At 46.5% G+C, this 18,202-nt stretch overlaps 1 protein-coding gene across 1 annotated transcript in view; it reads left to right on the top strand.

Annotated features, from left to right (window-relative positions):
• Positions 1–18,202, top strand: part of PPIL4 (peptidylprolyl isomerase like 4) — a 209,578-nt gene that overhangs the window by 123,219 nt on the left and 68,157 nt on the right. The window contains exons 8-10 of the mRNA XM_063917508.1: positions 13,390–13,514; positions 14,858–14,924; positions 15,017–15,128. Coding sequence (XP_063773578.1) covers positions 13,390–13,514; positions 14,858–14,924; positions 15,017–15,128 — 304 coding nt within the window. The remainder of the gene's footprint in view (positions 1–13,389; positions 13,515–14,857; positions 14,925–15,016; positions 15,129–18,202) is intronic.

Raw genomic sequence — 18,202 nt, 5'->3', positions numbered from 1 at the left:
ACAGAGTGCTCATCTTCTAGAGGGCCGCAGATTCGGCATTCAGGATTGGATGCTGGTGACCACCCATGCCAGCCTGAGAGGCTGGGGAGCAGTCACACAGGGAAAAAATTTCCAGGGCTTGTGGTCAAGCATGGAAACGTCTCTTCACATAAATATCCTGGAACTAAGGGCCATTTACAATGCCCTAAGTCAAGCAAGGCCTCTGCTTCAGGGTCAGTCGGTATTGATCCAATCGGACAACATCACGGCAGTCGCCCACGTCAACAGACAGGGCGGCACAAAAAGCAGGAGGGCAATGGCAGAAGCTGCAAGGATTCTTCGCTGGGCGGAAAATCATGTGGTGGCACTGTCAGCAGTGTTCATTCCGGGAGTGGACAACTGGGAAGCAGACTTCCTCAGCAGACACGACATCCACCCGGGGGAGTGGGGACTTCACCCAGAAGTCTTTCAAGTGATTGTAAACCGTTGGGAAAAACCAAAGGTGGACATGATGGCGTCCCGTCTCAACAAAAAACTGGACAGATATTGCGCCAGGTCAAGGGACCCTCAGGCAATAGCGGTGGACGCTCTGGTAACACCGTGGGTGTACCAGTCGGTGTATGTGTTCCCTCCTCTGCCTCTCATACCAAAAGTACTGAGAATCATAAGAAGGAGAGGAGTAAAGACTATACTCGTGGCTCCGGATTGGCCAAGAAGAACTTGGTACCCGGAACTGCAAGAGATGCTCACGGAGGACCCGTGGCCTCTACCTCTAAGAAAGGACCTGCTCCAGCAGGGACTTTGTCTGTTCCAAGACTTACCGCGGCTGCGTTTGACGGCATGGCGGTTGAACGCCGGATCCTGATGGAAAAAGGCATTCCAGATGAAGTCATCCCTACCCTGATCAAAGCCAGGAAGGATGTAACCGCGAAACATTATCCCCGCATTTGGCGAAAATATGTTGCGTGGTGTGAGGCCAAGAAGGCCCCCACAGAGGAATTTCAACTGGGTCGTTTCCTGCATTTCCTGCAAGCAGGACTGTCTATGGGCCTAAAATTAGGATCCATTAAGGTTCAAATTTCGGCCCTGTCGATCTTTTTCCAGAAAGAACTGGCTTCAGTGCCTGAAGTTCAGACGTTTGTCAAGGGGGTACTGCATATACAGCCTCCTTTTGTGCCACCAGTGGCACCTTGGGATCTCAATGTAGTTTTAGGGTTCCTAAAATCACATTGGTTTGAACCACTCACCACTGTGGAATTAAAATATCTCACATGGAAGGTGGTCATGCTGTTAGCTCTGGCGTCAGCCAGGCGTGTCTCAGAATTGGCGGCTTTGTCATATAAAAGCCCTTACCTAATTTTTCATTCAGACAGGGCAGAATTGAGGACTCGTCCTCAATTTCTCCCTAAGGTGGTTTCAGCGTTTCACATGAACCAACCTATTGTGGTGCCTGCGGCTACTAGGGACTTGGAGGACTCCAAGTTGTTGGACGTAGTCAGGGCCCTGAAAATATATGTTTCCAGGACGGCTGGAGTCAGAAAATCTGACTCGCTGTTTATCCTGTATGCACCCAACAAGCTGGGTGCTCCTGCTTCTAAGCAGACGATTGCTCGTTGGATTTGTAGTACAATTCAGCTTGCACATTCTGTGGCAGGACTGCCACAGCCAAAATCTGTTAAAGCCCATTCCACAAGGAAAGTGGGCTCATCTTGGGCGGCTGCCCGAGGGGTCTCGGCTTTACAACTTTGCCGAGCAGCTACTTGGTCAGGGGCAAACACGTTTGCAAAATTTTACAAATTCGATACCCTGGCTGAGGAGGACCTGGAGTTCTCTCATTCGGTGCTGCAGAGTCATCCGCACTCTCCCGCCCGTTTGGGAGCTTTGGTATAATCCCCATGGTCCTTACGGAAGTCCCAGCATCCACTAGGACGTCAGAGAAAATAAGAATTTACTTACCGATAATTCTATTTCTCATAGTCCGTAGTGGATGCTGGGCGCCCATCCCAAGTGCGGATTGTCTGCAATACTTGTATATAGTTATTGTTACAAAAAAATCGGGTTGTTTATTGTTGTGAGCCATCTTTTCAGAGGCTCCTACGTTTATCATACTGTTAACTGGGTTCTGATCACAGGTTGTACAGTGTGATTGGTGTGGCTGGTATGAGTCTTACCCGGGATTCAAAATCCTTCCTTATTATGTACGCTCGTCCGGGCACAGTATCCTAACTGAGGCTTGGAGGAGGGTCATAGGGGGAGGAGCCAGTGCACACCAGCTAGTCTAAAGCTTTTACTTTTGTGCCCAGTCTCCTGCGGAGCCGCTATTCCCCATGGTCCTTACGGAAGTCCCAGCATCCACTACGGACTATGAGAAATAGAATTATCGGTAAGTAAATTCTTATTATTAATTCCCATCAACTTACACATTGTTTGAAAGACTTCACCTGTGAAATGGGTACCCCTATCACTTTCAATTATTCTAGGGATACCGTACCTACACACAAATTCCTGCACAATTTTCTTTGCAGTAAACACAGCGGTATTTGTGGCCGCGGGAAATGCTTCAACCCAATTTGAGAATACATCAATACAGACCAAAACATACTTTAAATTTCTACAAGGTGGTAATTGTATGAAATCAATCTGTATTACCTGGAAAGGGCCATCTGTCGGAGGGATATGGGATGGCTCTGTCGGTATTGCCTTTCCGATATTCTTCCTCAAGCAGGTGAGACATGTCATTGCTCTTTTACCCGCATGGGAGGAAAATCCTGGGGCGCACCAATAAGCTCTTACTAGCTTACACATTCCTTCTTTGCCTAGATGAGTCGGCCCGTGTGCCGCTTCCGCTAGACTTGGAAGGTATGCTCTGGGTGCCACTGGCTTACCATGTCCATCTGTCCAGAGTCCTGAGGACTCCTGGCCATATCCTTTTGACCTCCAGACTGCCTTTTCCTGTGGGGAACACAAATTTTGCATTTCACACAATTTCTGTGTGTTTACAGTATTAAATACCATCAGTCGTGTACTATCTGTTTGTATGGGGTTACCGGCTGCTGATTTAGCAGCTTCGTCTGCTCGGCTGTTACCAAGTGATACTGGGTCTTGGCTATATGTGTGAGCTTTACACTTGATAACAGCCACTCTGTCGGGTTCCTGTATCGCTGTCAGAAGTCTTTTGATGTGGGCTGCATGCGCTACGGGTGTGCCAGCTGCCGTCATGAAATTTCTGAGGCGCCATAGGGCCCCGAAATCATGGACTACTCCGAAGGCGTACCTAGAATCTGTGTAAATGTTGGCTGATTTGCCCTTAGCCAATTCACATGCTCTGGTTAGGGCAACCAGTTCAGCAACTTGTGCTGAGTGTGGTGGGCCTAGCGGTTCTGCTTCTATGGTACCTTGGTCATCTACGACTGCGTATCCAGTACACAAGTCTCCCGAGTCCATCTGTATGTGACAACTACCGTCAGTGTAGAAGGTAAAATCTACATCTTCCAGTGGGTTGTCACTGATGTCAGGCCTTGCCGTGAAATTTTGGGTCAAATATTCCATACAATCATGCGTGTCATCCCCTGTATTAAATCCTCCTTCACCATCACTCTCATCCTCCACCCTTTGTGCCTGTCCAGGCACACCTGGGAGATACGTTGCAGGATTTAATGCGCTGCATCTCCTTATGGTGATGTTTACGGGGGCCATCAATGCCAATTCCCATCTTGTAAACCGCGCTGATGAGACGTGTCTGGTTTGGGCAGAATTCAGTAAGGCTGACACTGCATGTGGTGTATGAATTGTGAGGTGGTGTCCTAGCACTACATCTTCACTTTTTGTGACTAGCAATGCTATTGCTGCAACGCTTCGCAAGCATGTGGGGAGGGATCGCGCTACCGTATCTAGCTGAGCGCTATAGTAGGCTACCGGCCTGCTGGCATCACCATGCTTCTGGGTTAAGACACCTGCTGCGCACCCAGCACTCTCTGTTCCGTACAGCTCAAAGGGTTTCCCATAGTCAGGCATACCTAATGCTGGTGCCTGCGTTAGGCACTGTTTAAGTCTCTCAAATGCCATCTCAGATTCGTCTGTGTGCGAAATCCGATCAGGTTTGTTTGAGGAGACCATCTCCTGCAAAGGTAGGGCTAGTATGGAAAAACCTGGGATCCAGTTACGGCAATACCCACACATTCCTAAAAACGTTCTAATCTGTTGCTGGGTTTGTGGCAGGGTCATGTCGCGAATTGCTTGAATTCTATCAGCGGTAAGGTGTCTCAGTCCTTGTGTTAGATAGTGTCCCAAATACTTCACACGGGTCTGGCATAATTGTAACTTGTCCTTGGAAACCTTGTGTCCTGTGTCTGAAAGATGAAACAGGAGTTGTTTTGTATCTCTCAGGGACGCTTCCAGTGAATCTGAACACAGCAGTAAATCATCCACATACTGTATCAATATTGATCCACTCTCTGGTTGGAAAGACTGTAAACAATCATGCAGGGCCTGTGAGAAAATACTTGGACTGTCTATGAAACCTTGTGGTAATCGAGTCCAAGTGTACTGAACTCCTCTGTATGTGAATGAGAATAAGTATTGACTGTCAGGGTGCAGAGGTACCGAGAAGAAAGCGGAGCAGAGGTCAATCACAGTGAAAAATATGGCAGTGGGAGGGATTTGCATAAGGATGACAGCTGGATTTGGCACTACGGGGAATTGACTCTCAACTATTTTGTTGATCCCTCTTAGATCCTGCACTAATCTGTAACCCCTCCCCCCACTCTTTTTAACAGGGAAGATGGGACTATTGGCAGTGCTGGACGCTCTTACCAGAATGCCCTGTTGTAGCAAGCGCTCTATTACAGGGAAAACTCCTAACTCCACCTCTGGCTTCAGAGGATATTGTGGGATTTTTGGAGCTATCCTACCATCTTTTACTTGCACAACTACTGGGGCTACGTTTGCCATCAATCCAGTGTCTTGTCCATCCTTGGTCCAAAGTGATTCCGGTATCTGGGAAATCATTTCCTCTACCTTGGACGGACACCTATTTACAACAACAGTGTGTGACATTAACCTTGTTGGGGAGTCTAGCATATCCTGCGCTTCCTGAGCGTGGTTTTCGGGTATGTCCAAGAACACACCTTCAGGAGTATAGTATATGACGCATCCCATTTTGCACAGTAAATCTCTCCCTAGGAGATTAGTCGGAGCCGATGCAGCCAGCAGAAAAGAATGCTTGGTATGCAAAGGCCCTATCGTAATCTCTGCACGTTTGCTTAAAGGGTAGTGCTGTACTACTCCTGTTACTCCCATGGCTGGAATTGTTTTACCAGTGGTTCTCATGCCCACGGTCGAATTTATCACTGACTTGGCCGCCCCCGTATCTACAAGGAAATTTAGAGATTTACCAGCTACATCAATTGTGACCTCGGGTTCACTTCCAAGGCTCGCAATTAGTTTCACTGGCTGTAGATTACAGGGGCGAGGTGTGGCCTCGCCCCTATGGTGCGTGGTGGCCTCCCTGCATTGCGCTGACAGCTATTACCTGTGAAGGGGGTAAATGGGATCTATCAGTGACTTGCCAGTCTCTTTTTGGGGGATACCTTTTGGTTTCCCCTGCGTGTGGCTCATAACTCCGTCTCTGCAGTCCTTGATCCCAATTTCGTGTGTCATGTCGTTGTCTAGGGGGTTGATATGATTTTTGTGCATTCTTTGATCTACAGTCTCGTGCAAAATGTCCCTCTTTATGACAGCAATAACAAGTTACCACATTTGACTTACCCACAGGGGTCGGAGATTTATACAGAGGTGGCCTTGTGGTCAGGGCCTGTATACTTACGGCCATTAACTTATCACTTTGTGACTCCCTGTGTCTGGTGATATTCCGATCATGATCAATAGCGGCCTCTCTCAAAGTAGCCACCGACAGACCTCGCCAACATGGTTGGGTGGTCTGTACCCTCGTCCTCAATACTTCCTTTAAACCATCCATTAACACAGATACTGCTACTTCTCTATGATTCACATTTGTCTTAATGTCTTCTATGCCTGTATACTTAGCCATTTCCTGTAGTGCCCGATGAAAATAATCAGTAGCTGTTTCTCCCTCTTTCTGTTTGATGGAGAAAATTTTGTTCCATTTGACAACAGCTGGAAAATACTCTTTTAACTGTAAATTTATTCTCTTTACAGTATCTTGGTTGTACACATCCGTAAGGGGTACCTCTTCATCTAATTTACAGTCTGCCAAAAATCTCGCTGAGTCGACATTGGAGGGTAAACATGCCCTCAGCAATATCTGCCAGTCTTTGTTATTGGGCTCCACAGTATTTCTTAGCTCTCTAATGTATTCCTGGCTTGCAACTAGATCTTTCCTAGGATCAGGGAATTCAGACACCATTGATCTTAATTCCATTCGGGAAAAGGGGCAGTGCATGGCGATGTGTCTGAGAGGAGTGACTCCTGAAGTGTCAGTTTTCCCATTTGGCACTGCAATTACCCTAACGGGATTAAGTTCAATAACATCATTCTGAGTAGATCTACAGCATGTGGTGAAATGGTTTCAGCATATTGTATGGTGCCGTACTTACCAGTTGATACGACCTCACCTGTCCCTCCACTAGAGGCCTTTGATACTGCTCTTACTGGTTGGGACGTGCCCACTGTTGTTTCTGCTATGGTGGCTGCTAGAGAGAGTGCCGATATTGTTGTTGGCTCATCCTCTTGGTCACAATCCTGGGGAAAGTTTAAAACAGGGTACAGCTTGCACGGGTTAATATTAGCATCAAGAATCTTGGTTACATTAGTCTTAACATTTGTACAGTTACTAAGTGCATGTTTATCATTCACCAGTGTGCCATTCTCTGCAACCACCTTCTCTCCCGTTATGTATGGTGGTGGTGGTGCGGTGGCTATCAGTTTTCTGATAGGGTTAGATCCACCCGCTTGAGCCAATCCTCTTTGTATTTCACCTTCCTGTTGCCATAACTGTAAATAATCATAATGTTTGATCCGTCTCTTTGCAGATTTAATGAGACATATCCTTCTCCTTAGATTCTGTAACACCTCGGGACTAAAACTGCCTACCCGTGGGAACTTTTCCCCATCGTGCACAGTCATTCTTTCCCATTTATCGCACAAAACTTCTGTTTGTGAACCATATTTCTCACACATTACATACCTTGCCGACCCGATTGGTCGGTTTACTAAGTCAACCCGAACCGAGGTTGATCGCCCCCTACCTGAACAACTGGCCCCCATCTTTGCAGGTCTTGCTTTCACTACCTCTGACCTTCAAATCAGGGTCTTCAGCGAACCCTTACAAAAACCAAGATGTCCGGGGTAGGCCGGCGGCGGAAGTTTACCGAGTACTCCACTCACTCGCCCACGTCGACCAATACGCCCACACACTGCCTTAGTGCTGGCGTACTCGACCTAGGGCCCCTGCGACCTGAACCTCTATTTACTGGTACATGTGGGTGTGATCCGCAGAGCACTTAACCCTTTCCAGTAACTATTGGTTGTTGGATAGTTCCCAAGTGACCAGCGAACCTCCCTTAAAATAAAAAAAATTACACAAATCACGTTAGAATGTACAAATAGCGTTTATGACCCCTCTAGCGTACGCAAATGGTACTGGGTCAAGTTACTAACTAATGCACACAATTACGTGCGGTACAATCGTTCTGCACATAAGCAACTAATCTTATGTGCGGAGCGACCAGTGGAATCGAAAATTGTGGCTGTGAATTCCTTCAGCCTGAGCTTAATGGCCTATATGGGTACCGCACCAACCCTTTCTGGTGTAGTGCTCTTTTACTCTTTATCTATAGCGGACTTCTTAGTCTGTTGTACCTGGACCTCCTGGTCTGTCTGGACCTCCTGGTCTGTGCTACAGTAGACCTCCTGGTGTGCTATACTCTAATGCTCTTTTTTTAAATGTTTAACAAGGGATGCCTCCCAAGCCACCGTGCAGTCACTTACACGTATGTACCTCACGAGAACTCGATGATTTCCTGTGGTTCAACCCCAAAAATTAGAAACTTATATATATGTATACACACTCTTTCACCTCATAAACTCTTTACTTTCGTTTCTGCGCAGAAATCCCTTTCATTCAGTATCGCAGGCTAATCCCGAGGAGTTGCAACTAGAGAAGGATCTATTAGCTTAAAATTTTGGACACTGAGATCGATTTGCGCTATTATCGCGTTGCCTCCTTATCGCCTAACTAAAACAATACTATCGTGTGATTTGTATTATGTGGGCGTACCCAGACGCTCCGTTGCGTAATATACGCTCCGTGCGTCGGCCCTTTCGTCGCGTACGCTAGTCCCGCCCTTTGTTAGAGACACGTGTACGCAAGCCAGGTATATCCACAGAAATACAATTAACACGTTTATATCAATGTAGATGATCTTTAACTGTAATCATCTACCGAACACCACACCGAACTTCCTTGTATCTTAGGCAAGCCGTGCGCGTGTTTTACAAATTACTCTTTAACGTATTAATATTACTTTTAACTACCAATAGCAACACATCTTTCTCAGCACGTTATAAATTGTGAAATGGCAAACAGGAAAGTGATATGTGAAAATACACAAATGAAAAGAAATACAGGTGTGTGCGTGTGTGCGTACGCAAAACAGAAATAAACAGTTTTAAAAGACAATAGCGTATTGTTCTTACCTCCGGTTCCGGATTCCACCAGCACTCCTTCAACGTAGCGAAACAGACACTTATCTAGCCAGCACTACTGCATCCCGATACGAAGGGATACTGCCTTCCCGCCCTTGCTGACAGATAAAGTCTGTGTTCGCTAGTGCGGATATGTGGAGGACGGACGAGCCGCCAATTGATAAGGCTAACTATTTATCTTATAACATTCACAATAAATGGGTAAGAGACTCAGTACGCAATTGGCGTATGGGGTACCGTAAGGGTACGCACTTAGCGTAGCATACGCTCGGCCGTGATCGAGACGCACATGCGACACGCTCGCTCACAGCTTAATGCGTGGTGTCGAGCACGCTATAGGCGGCCGACTACCGTAGCGGACGCTCGAGTCCACGAGGAGAACACGAGCGGCGCAGACGCTCACGGGATGACAATCAGTAAACCTTGAATGTAACACACAGAAAGGATACTCTTATACTGTAAACCTTGTACTGAAATACTGTAGCGATGTAACGCTGCTTAACCTGGTTAATGCTAAAGCTGCTTGAGCGTTTGAGACGCTCCTATTACCTTCTGCAATATAATAAACACACGATACCTTGCTAAGGTTCCAACACCTTTACTAACAAGCTTTTAGTTATATTGAAAAGGGGAAACAGTTTACAAGTCATACACTACAAGCTAACATATCATTCTAACAGAATATCTAGACAGAAATATACAATAGCGTCACAATCTTATACTATAACAGAGAGAGAGAGAGTATGGCCAATACAAACAGAGAACAAGTTGGTTACAGAGAATTACTTACACACACTGGGAACGATCGCTGCGCAGCTTCTGGTACCAGCTCCAAGTTAGTCAAGATGAAAAGATTCCCGCCGCATGGGTAATGAATCGCAAATATAGTAAATGTCCAGAAAATACTAATGGCCATAACTATACGCAGGAGCGATTAATCTTTACCTAACCAGCACCGGATTGTTTCTAATAAAATGTTCTTTAGTTAGGTACCAGACACAGCTGCTCAAACCCTGTCTGACCCTTCGTACCATACAAAGAGGAATTCCTCTGTCCAGCGACCATTTACATTAAACAAACTTACAGTCATTATTAAGGGGAACATTATCTATAAAACATACTATTTGGTTTTATTATTTAACGATTGAGTCGCCCGCTAGACGCACACGAACTCTACCGTAAATGCACATACCACGCGCTCGAGCGCATGGCCGAGGGGGCGCCATCACGCGGCTGCGAGTATCCGCACGCACGGGAGAGAATGTGCACGTGCAGCAGGCACGCGCATTGGGTGGATATATGGCAACGTGTAGCATGATATTTTTCCGACTTTGACAGTAACAACAGAATCTGCATGAAAATATAAAAAAAGGGGACACATGGTAGTGAAGTACGATTACATCAAATTTAGTAAACAACAGAAATATGCTAATACACTTATATAAACCATAAGTCTCCCTTTTAGTTGCTATTCCTAGGTCTGGAGGTCCCTGCAACTCTAAACCTAGGACATATAACGGGATGTGGTTAGCATCCTGGCACTTGGGATGCTGGCGCTCAGGTGACCAATGATGGAATCCCAGCGCTGGAGCACCGAACGCAGACATCACCCGAGTAATTATCAGTGCCACTCTTAGAGTTAGGACCGGGTTGGGGGGGCATTGGGGGTGGGGTGGGGGGTTAGGGTTGGGCACTAGAGGGGGGCGTTACCTGTTGCAACTACCCCCTACCCCCATAGGCCTCTTGAGTCTTAGCTCTATTCTCCACCCCCTGGGTCTTATCATAGCCACCACCCCCATTATCATAGCCCTAGCTGCCACCCCAGGCAGGTTAGGGTAGGGGTAAAATAATTACCCCATCTCCTGTCGGCATCCCGTATCACACCCCATATAACAAACAATAAGATGATGCCTATAGTGTTGTAAGTATTGTACTCTTTTTCATTGGGTAAAATTGGCATATAATGGGGGTCATTCAGTTGTGGTGGGAATTGCTGTTGCTGCGGCTTATATAGATGAAGCAGCAGTAACACTAATATTGTAACGCAGAAGGAGACGTCACGACTCCTGCATGCATTTCTGATCCGAGCTGCATCCTATGTCGCAGTATCAGATCATCCCCGACACTGTCAGCTGGCTGCCTGACCTGTCGGCCACCACAGCTGCAACCTAGAAGCCCGGGAAATCTCCATCCTCTGACATAGATTCTGGCCTTTCCCTCCCCTGCAGCAGAGGCGACATGCCTGAGTTTGGAGAAAAGGGGGCCATCACTGCCCCTAAATGGCATCAGACTGGCAATCACTGATAGGCTGATGCCACTGTGTATCAATCGTTGCATGACCCATCTACGCATGCACAGAATGGGTCCTGCACATGTGCAAAGTACTGGCAATCATTTAAAAATAATTGAGATATATATAGAGAAAGAGAGAGAAAAAAAGAGAATACTCCAAGGTTAACCTGGAGTAGAGTATGCCGTCTATTCCTACGGGGGGGGGGGGTGTATCTCTCTCTCTCTCTCTCTCTCTCTATGTATATATATATATATATATATATATATACTCGAGTATAAGTCGACCCGAATATAAGCCGAGGCACCTAATTTTACCACAAAAACCTGGGAAAACTTATTGACTCGAGTATAAGCCTAGGGTGGGAAATGCAGCTCTAGCCGTACACAGCCCTCATAGTGCCAGATATGCCCCCGCAGTGCCAGATATGCCCTCATGCTGCCAGATATGCCCCACAATGCCAGATGTGCCAGATATGCCCCACAGTGCCAGATATGCCCTCATGCTGCCAGATATGCCCTCATGCTGACAGATATGCCCCACAGTGCCAGATATGCCCCACAGTGCCAAATATGCCCTCATGCTGCCAGATATGCCCCACAGTGCCAGATATGCCCCACAGTGCCAGATATGCCCCACAGTGCCAGTTTGATACTTACCCTCCGTCGCTCCCGCGCTGTCTTCTGAAGGAGGGACACGGAGAGCACAGCGCGCGGCTCTCCTGTGTGTCTCCGGCGGCAGCGTCGTGTGTGTGTTAAAGGAAGTGCCGGTTTCACTATCTCAAGCGAATGAGACACAAAAAAATTAGACTCGCTCAGGTTTTTATTGAGGTAAATACTCCAATATCCTAGATCTTTGAATGGCAAAAGTATGTGACCCTTTGCTTTCAGTATCTGGTATGACCCCCTTGTGCAGCAATATCTGCATGTAAACGTTTCCGGTAATTGTTGATTAGTCCTGAACATTGGCTTAGAGGAATTTTACACCATTTCTCCATGCAAAATGGCTTCTACTCTGTTATGTTGTTGGGTTTCCTCCCATTAACTGCTGGAGGATTTAGGCTAAACTCCACCTCCTGAATCCTCCAGCGGTACATCAGACACCGCCAACGATATACAGGGAACGTAGGGACAGATTCTGCACTAGCCCAGATTGGCAGTGGACTATGATTACTAACACTCATGCCTGGACCGCGAAACAGACCACCCTCTGCTACTTAGTTTCTGAAAGTGCTGTAAACATTATACTGTTTTATTTGTGTTTGTCAGTTCCCATACCACCTCCCACCCCCCCCTCCATTATACATATACACTAGCGCTGAGTAAACCCTACCATGTTATTTTCTTGTAAAAGGGGCTCTACCTGGCGTAAGTTATATAAGTGGCACTACTGTGCAGCATAATTTGAATAATGAAGACTACTGTGCGGCGTAAAATTAATTGGGATTATTTTGTTACCACGCTCTTTCCCCATTAAGCCATGCTTCTATATTTTTGCTGTGCACTGCCCCTATTTTAGTTATGAGGGGTGGGCACCAATTCTCTTTCTGGCACAGGGCACCAAAATGGCCAGTTACGGCTCTGGGAAAAGGGGTGATTCAGTTAGATGGTATTGCAATGGGCCTTCCCAGAACGGCACATTAGGGCCAGCAGCTTTGCTAGCTTTCCTTTCACACTGTAGAGATTTGCAGGAATACTTTCACTGTTGCTGTCCATTATTGGCTCGTAAATCTGGCCCTAAATGTATGACTAGTTGCTCTTAGTTACTACAATTAGTATACTATTTTTAGTAAATACGCTTTTTTTAAATGGTCATTTAATTTCTTTGAGTCCTCTTACTATATTGTGCCTATAGTCCTTTACCTTATTGCAATCGTTCCTGTTAAAGTGTTGTGTTTGTGGTCTTTCAAAGAAGCAATAAAATTTGTTTCCACTGTTCAGCCCATAGGCCACCAGTTGTCATGTATTGCAAGAAAATACCATTGCATAGATTTTTTTTGTTAACCATTTTATGGAGTAATTCAATTCAGTTCAAATATTTTAAGCTCCTGGGTGAGTGCCCAGAGCTATTCAGTTGCCCAAGCTGTAAACCCGCGACTAACTGATTTCTGCTCGCAAACCCCTGAGGTGTAATCAGAAATCCGTGCAAACTAGTGCTTTGAGTCTAGTCGTGTTGTTACTGCTTGTGGTAACCGCATCATTCCCGTCGCTAAGCCTCGGGCATTATGAGCAGTAAACTACAGTACATCTCCTGACTTAAGTGCCGGGTGCGATGAAGGTAATTGAATAGCTTCGGGGACTCATTCTGAGAGCTTACAGACTCATGCTGAATTGAATTCTCCTCTTAATGGTCAATCCCAAATCCCAGTGCTAATCAAGATTTCCAATACAGCAGCAGTGAGATTTTTACATGAGTTCATACAATTTCTTTTTAAGGTAGGAGATATACCAGATGCAGATATCAAGCCTCCTGAAAATGTGCTATTTGTATGTAAACTGAATCCTGTAACAACAGATGAAGATTTGGAGATCATCTTTTCAAGATTTGGAGCTATAAAGAGGTATATTTAAAATAATGGCTTTATGTGCTTGTATGAATCTATTTAATGAATCATATAAATGCTTTTGGTTCTGCTGTTTTAGACCTAATTGGCTACGGATAGTTGAGTATGTGGACCAATGCAACTGCTGTGCAGCATTCTTCAAATATCAATCTGGACTGGGGGGAAATACAGCTGGAAAATTATCTTTCTGCCGTCATCATGCAACTATAGTATGGGGACAATTTGGACGTATGTTTGGTTCTACACACTGCTGACTTTTTTTTTTGTGCATGGGCACTTTAATATTTAGCAATTCACATTTTTGTCAAAAAAAATAAAAGTTCATATTTTCTTTTAAAGAGATCAAAGTGCACAGACCACAACATCACTCCAGAGGGCCAGAGCAGGAGGAGGAAATCCGTTCTACACACATGCTGAACGGATCTCCTCCATTGCACAACAGAGACGCAGCAGGACGGCACTAACATATGGGATGAGACCTGGTCAGTTATCGCACTCCTGGCTGCGGTCGCATCTTGTACGTTAGCGCCAGGCAAGTGGTTAAAGGTTCTCAAACACCTTTTTTAGCTGTGAATTTCCCATTAGACACGGGGTGCCACTTGTTGGGGGTGGCACTAGAATGCTTGTTTTATAACAGTCTGTCCAATATTTACCAGTAAGCACAAAATACTACCACTCCACTGTACCATACACCATGTTGAGTGGAGTATAAACGGGTACAACATGCACAAACTGCCCCTACTTACTAAATATGTATATATAATTAAAACTAAAACCAAATGTCATAGCTTTTTTTTTAATATTAGGATTGTGTTTATTTTCTAATCCTTTTGTTCTTACAGAAAATACACGTTCCTTAAGCCAGGTACAAACTGAGACGATATCGACATGATATGTCATTTCCAGCCGAATCGGAGTGACTAATCTGGCATATCATTCAATGTGTATGTCTGATATGTGGGTGCCTGCAGTCGCTAGCGACATCACCCAGTTGGCCCTTCTGCAAGGCCAACTGGGGGAGTAACACTAGCAACAGGGTGTATATGCTAATGGCGGGTGGAACAGTGATCGTTCTGTCCTTCATTAGAATGTTCTGATGTGTACCCAGGATGTCGGGCCGGCATATCGGCTGGGGACACAACGCTCAGTGTGTACCCAGCTTTAGAACTGCAGCTAACATTATTTAGCACAACAGGCAAAGTTGCCTTTTACAGATTCTTTACGTCACCTGCTTAGAAACAGGCCACAGTTGGCATTACACTGTGGATGGTGTTTGATAGTAGCAGTCTGCTTTTCAGTTGTGTAAAATTTAGCCTCGTTATTTTTTTTCCCCTTTCTAGTTGTGAGATAATTCGGGACTGGAAGACTGGGGAATCGCTATGTTACGCTTTCATTGAGTTTGAAAAGGTAGCTTTTTGTGTACTACATGTTTCTGCAGAACAGCGAAAGCAAAATAACAAGAATGATAAACCATTAAATAATATCTGCTTCCCTCTCAGGAGGAAGACTGTGAAAAAGCCTATTTTAAGATGGATAATGTGCTCATTGATGACAGAAGAATACATGTAGATTTCAGTCAGTCCGTTGCTAAAGTGAAATGGAAAGGAAAAGGTACTAGCCAGAACTTGATTTTGCAGGGGGTTCATAATGAATAAATTGCATTATGTCTTTCTGTCCTAACCAATGGTCTTATGTATAGCAGCTAATCCAAGTAGTGTGGATTTAGTGGTATACTGCATGCTCTCAATCCACAAACAAGGTCTTTGCATTATATCTCTTATGACTTGATGTTGGATTTTAGGTACACGATGGAGCTGTGGTTCTAATGATGACTTCACATGTAGCAGTCTGTTCACTGTTGGTGTAAAGATTACTTGAATTGGTCGGCCAGCATGTACAGTTATATCCTGTTGGTTCATTTGTGATATTTTTCGATGTGACATGCAGTTTGGTACATTAAAAAAAATAATTGCGTTTGTGGCTACTTTATCTTGTTTTCTCTAACGTCCTAGAGGATGCTGGGGACTCCATAAAGACCATGGGGAATAGACGGGCTCCGCAGGAGATAGGGCACTTTAAGAAAGCTTTGGATTCTGGGTGTGCACTGGCTCCTCCCTCTATGTCCCTCCTCCAGACCTCAGTTTTACACTGTGCCCAGAGGATGAAGGGCGCACTGCAGGGAGCTCTCTTGAGTTCTATGCTACAGAAAGCATTTTTGTTTGGATTTTTACCTTTTTCACAGGGAGCACTGCTGGCAACAGGCTCCCTGCATCGAGGGACTGAGGAGAGAGGGGCAGACCTACTTAACTGATGGGATCTGCTTCCTCGGCTACTGAACACCATTAGCTTCAGAGGGGGTGAACACAGGTTCGTCCTGGGCGTCCACCCACGGAGCCACGCTGCCGTACTCCTCACAGCCAGAAGAACAGAAGCAAGAAGACGTCTCAGGCGGCAGAAGCCTTCAGCTTCACAGAGGTAACGCACAGCACTGCAGCTGTGCGTCATTGCTCCACATCACCTCACACACTCCAGTCACTGTATGGGTGCAGGGCGCAGGGGGGGGCACCCTGGGCAGCAATGATAACACCTCTTAGATGGCAAATAGGTATATACATGTACAGCTGGGCACTGTACATGTATATAATTGAGCTCCCGCCATTTTACACGATTTTGAGCGGGACAGAAGCCCGCCGCCGAGGGGGCGGGGCTTCTCCCTCAGCACTCACCAGCGCCATTTCTCTCTCCACAGAACGCTGAGAGGAAGCTCCCCGGACTCTCCCCTGCTTACACACGGTGAAGGGAGTTTAAAAAGAGAGGGGGGGGGGGGGCACATAATTGGCGGATAAAGTATAATACAGCGCTGCTGGGGAAAAGCATTCTGTGTTGGTCTCCAGGTTGTTGCGCTGGGGTGTGTGCTGGCATACTCTCTCTCTCTCTCTCCCCAAAGGGCCTTTCAGGGGATACTGTCTTCAGAAAAAGTTTCCCTGGGTGTGTGCAGTGTGTCGGTACGTGTGTGTCGACATGTTTGATGATGAAGGCGCGCTTAATGTGGAGGGAGAGTGCTTGAATGTCAGGTCGCCGTCGGCAACGCCGACACCGGACTGGGTGGATATGCTGAATGTCTTGAATGCAAATGTAAATCTCCTGCATAAAAGATTAGACAAAGCTGAAGCTAGGGATCAGTCAGGTAGCCAGTCCGTACCTGTCCCTGTGGTGCCAGGACCTTCAGGGTCTCAAAAGCGCCCCATATCCCAGGTCGCTGACACAGATACCGACACAGATACTGACTCTAGTGTCGACTATGAGGATGCAAAATTACAGCCGAAGGTGGCAACAGGTATTAGGTACATGATTATTGCCATAAGAGGTTTTGCATATCACGGAGGAACCCCCTGTCCCTGACACGAGGGTTCACATGTATAAAGGGAAAAAGCCTGAGGTCACGTTTCCGTCCTCATTTGAGCTAAGCGAATTATGCAAAAAGGCTTGGGAATCTCCGGATAGGAGACTCCATGTTCCCAAAAGGATTCTCATGGCGGATACGATGGGAATCTGCGCCTAAAGTAGACAAGGCGCTGACACGCTTATCCAAGAAGGTGGCACTGCCTTCTCCGGATACTGCTTCCCTCAAGGATCCTGCTGATCGCAAGCAGGAAATAACCATGAAGCGCATTTACACACATTCAGGAACTATAGTTAGGCCGGCCATGGCGTCGGCCTGGGTTTGTAGTGCTGTCGTGGCATGGGCAGACTCCTTATCTACGGAGATGGACACCTTAGATAGGGATACCATTCTAATGACCATGGAGCATATCACAGATACTGCCTTGTATATGAGGGATGCTCAGAGAGACATTTGTTTACTAAGCTCTAGAATAAACGCTATGTCTATTTCTCTAACGTCCTAAGTGGATGCCGGGGACTCCGTAAGGACCATGGGGAATAGCGGCTCCGCAGGAGACTGGGCACATCTAAAGAAAGCTTTAGGACTATCTGGTGTGCACTGGCTCCTCCCCCTATGACCCTCCTCCAAGCCTCAGTTAGATCTCTGTGCCCGAACGAGAAGGGTGCACACTAGGGGCTCTCCTGAGCTTCTTAGTGAAAGTTTTAGTTTAGGTTTTTTATTTTCAGTGAGACCTGCTGGCAACAGGCTCACTGCATCGAGGGACTAAGGGGAGAAGAAGCGAACTCACCTGCGTGCAGAGTGGATTGGGCTTCTTAGGCTACTGGACATTAGCTCCAGAGGGACGATCACAGGCCCAGCTTGGATGGGTCCCAGAGCCGCGCCGCCGGCCCCCTTACAGAGCCAGAAGGCAGAAGAGGTCCGGAAAATCGGCGGCAGAAGACGTCCTGTCTTCAACAAGGTAGCGCACAGCACTGCAGCTGTGCGCCATTGCTCTCAGCACACTTCACACTCCGGTCACTGAGGGTGCAGGGCGCTGGGGGGGGGGGGGGCGCCCTGAGACGCAATAAAAACACCTTGGATGGCAAAAAATGCATCACATATAGCTCCTGGGCTATATGGATGCATTTAACCCCTGCCAGAATCCATAAAAAAGCAGGAGAAAAGTCCGCGAAAAAGGGGCGGAGCCTATATCCTCAGCACACTGGCGCCATTTTCCCTCACAGCTCCGTTGGAGGGAAGCTCCCTGTCTCTCCCCTGCAGTCACTACACTACAGAAAGG

Source organism: Pseudophryne corroboree, chromosome 4 (assembly GCF_028390025.1).
Source record: "Pseudophryne corroboree isolate aPseCor3 chromosome 4, aPseCor3.hap2, whole genome shotgun sequence".
NCBI lineage: Eukaryota > Metazoa > Chordata > Amphibia > Anura > Myobatrachidae > Pseudophryne > Pseudophryne corroboree.
The sequence above is the reverse complement of the archived record's forward strand: the minus strand, read 5'-3'. Positions and strand labels throughout refer to the sequence as shown.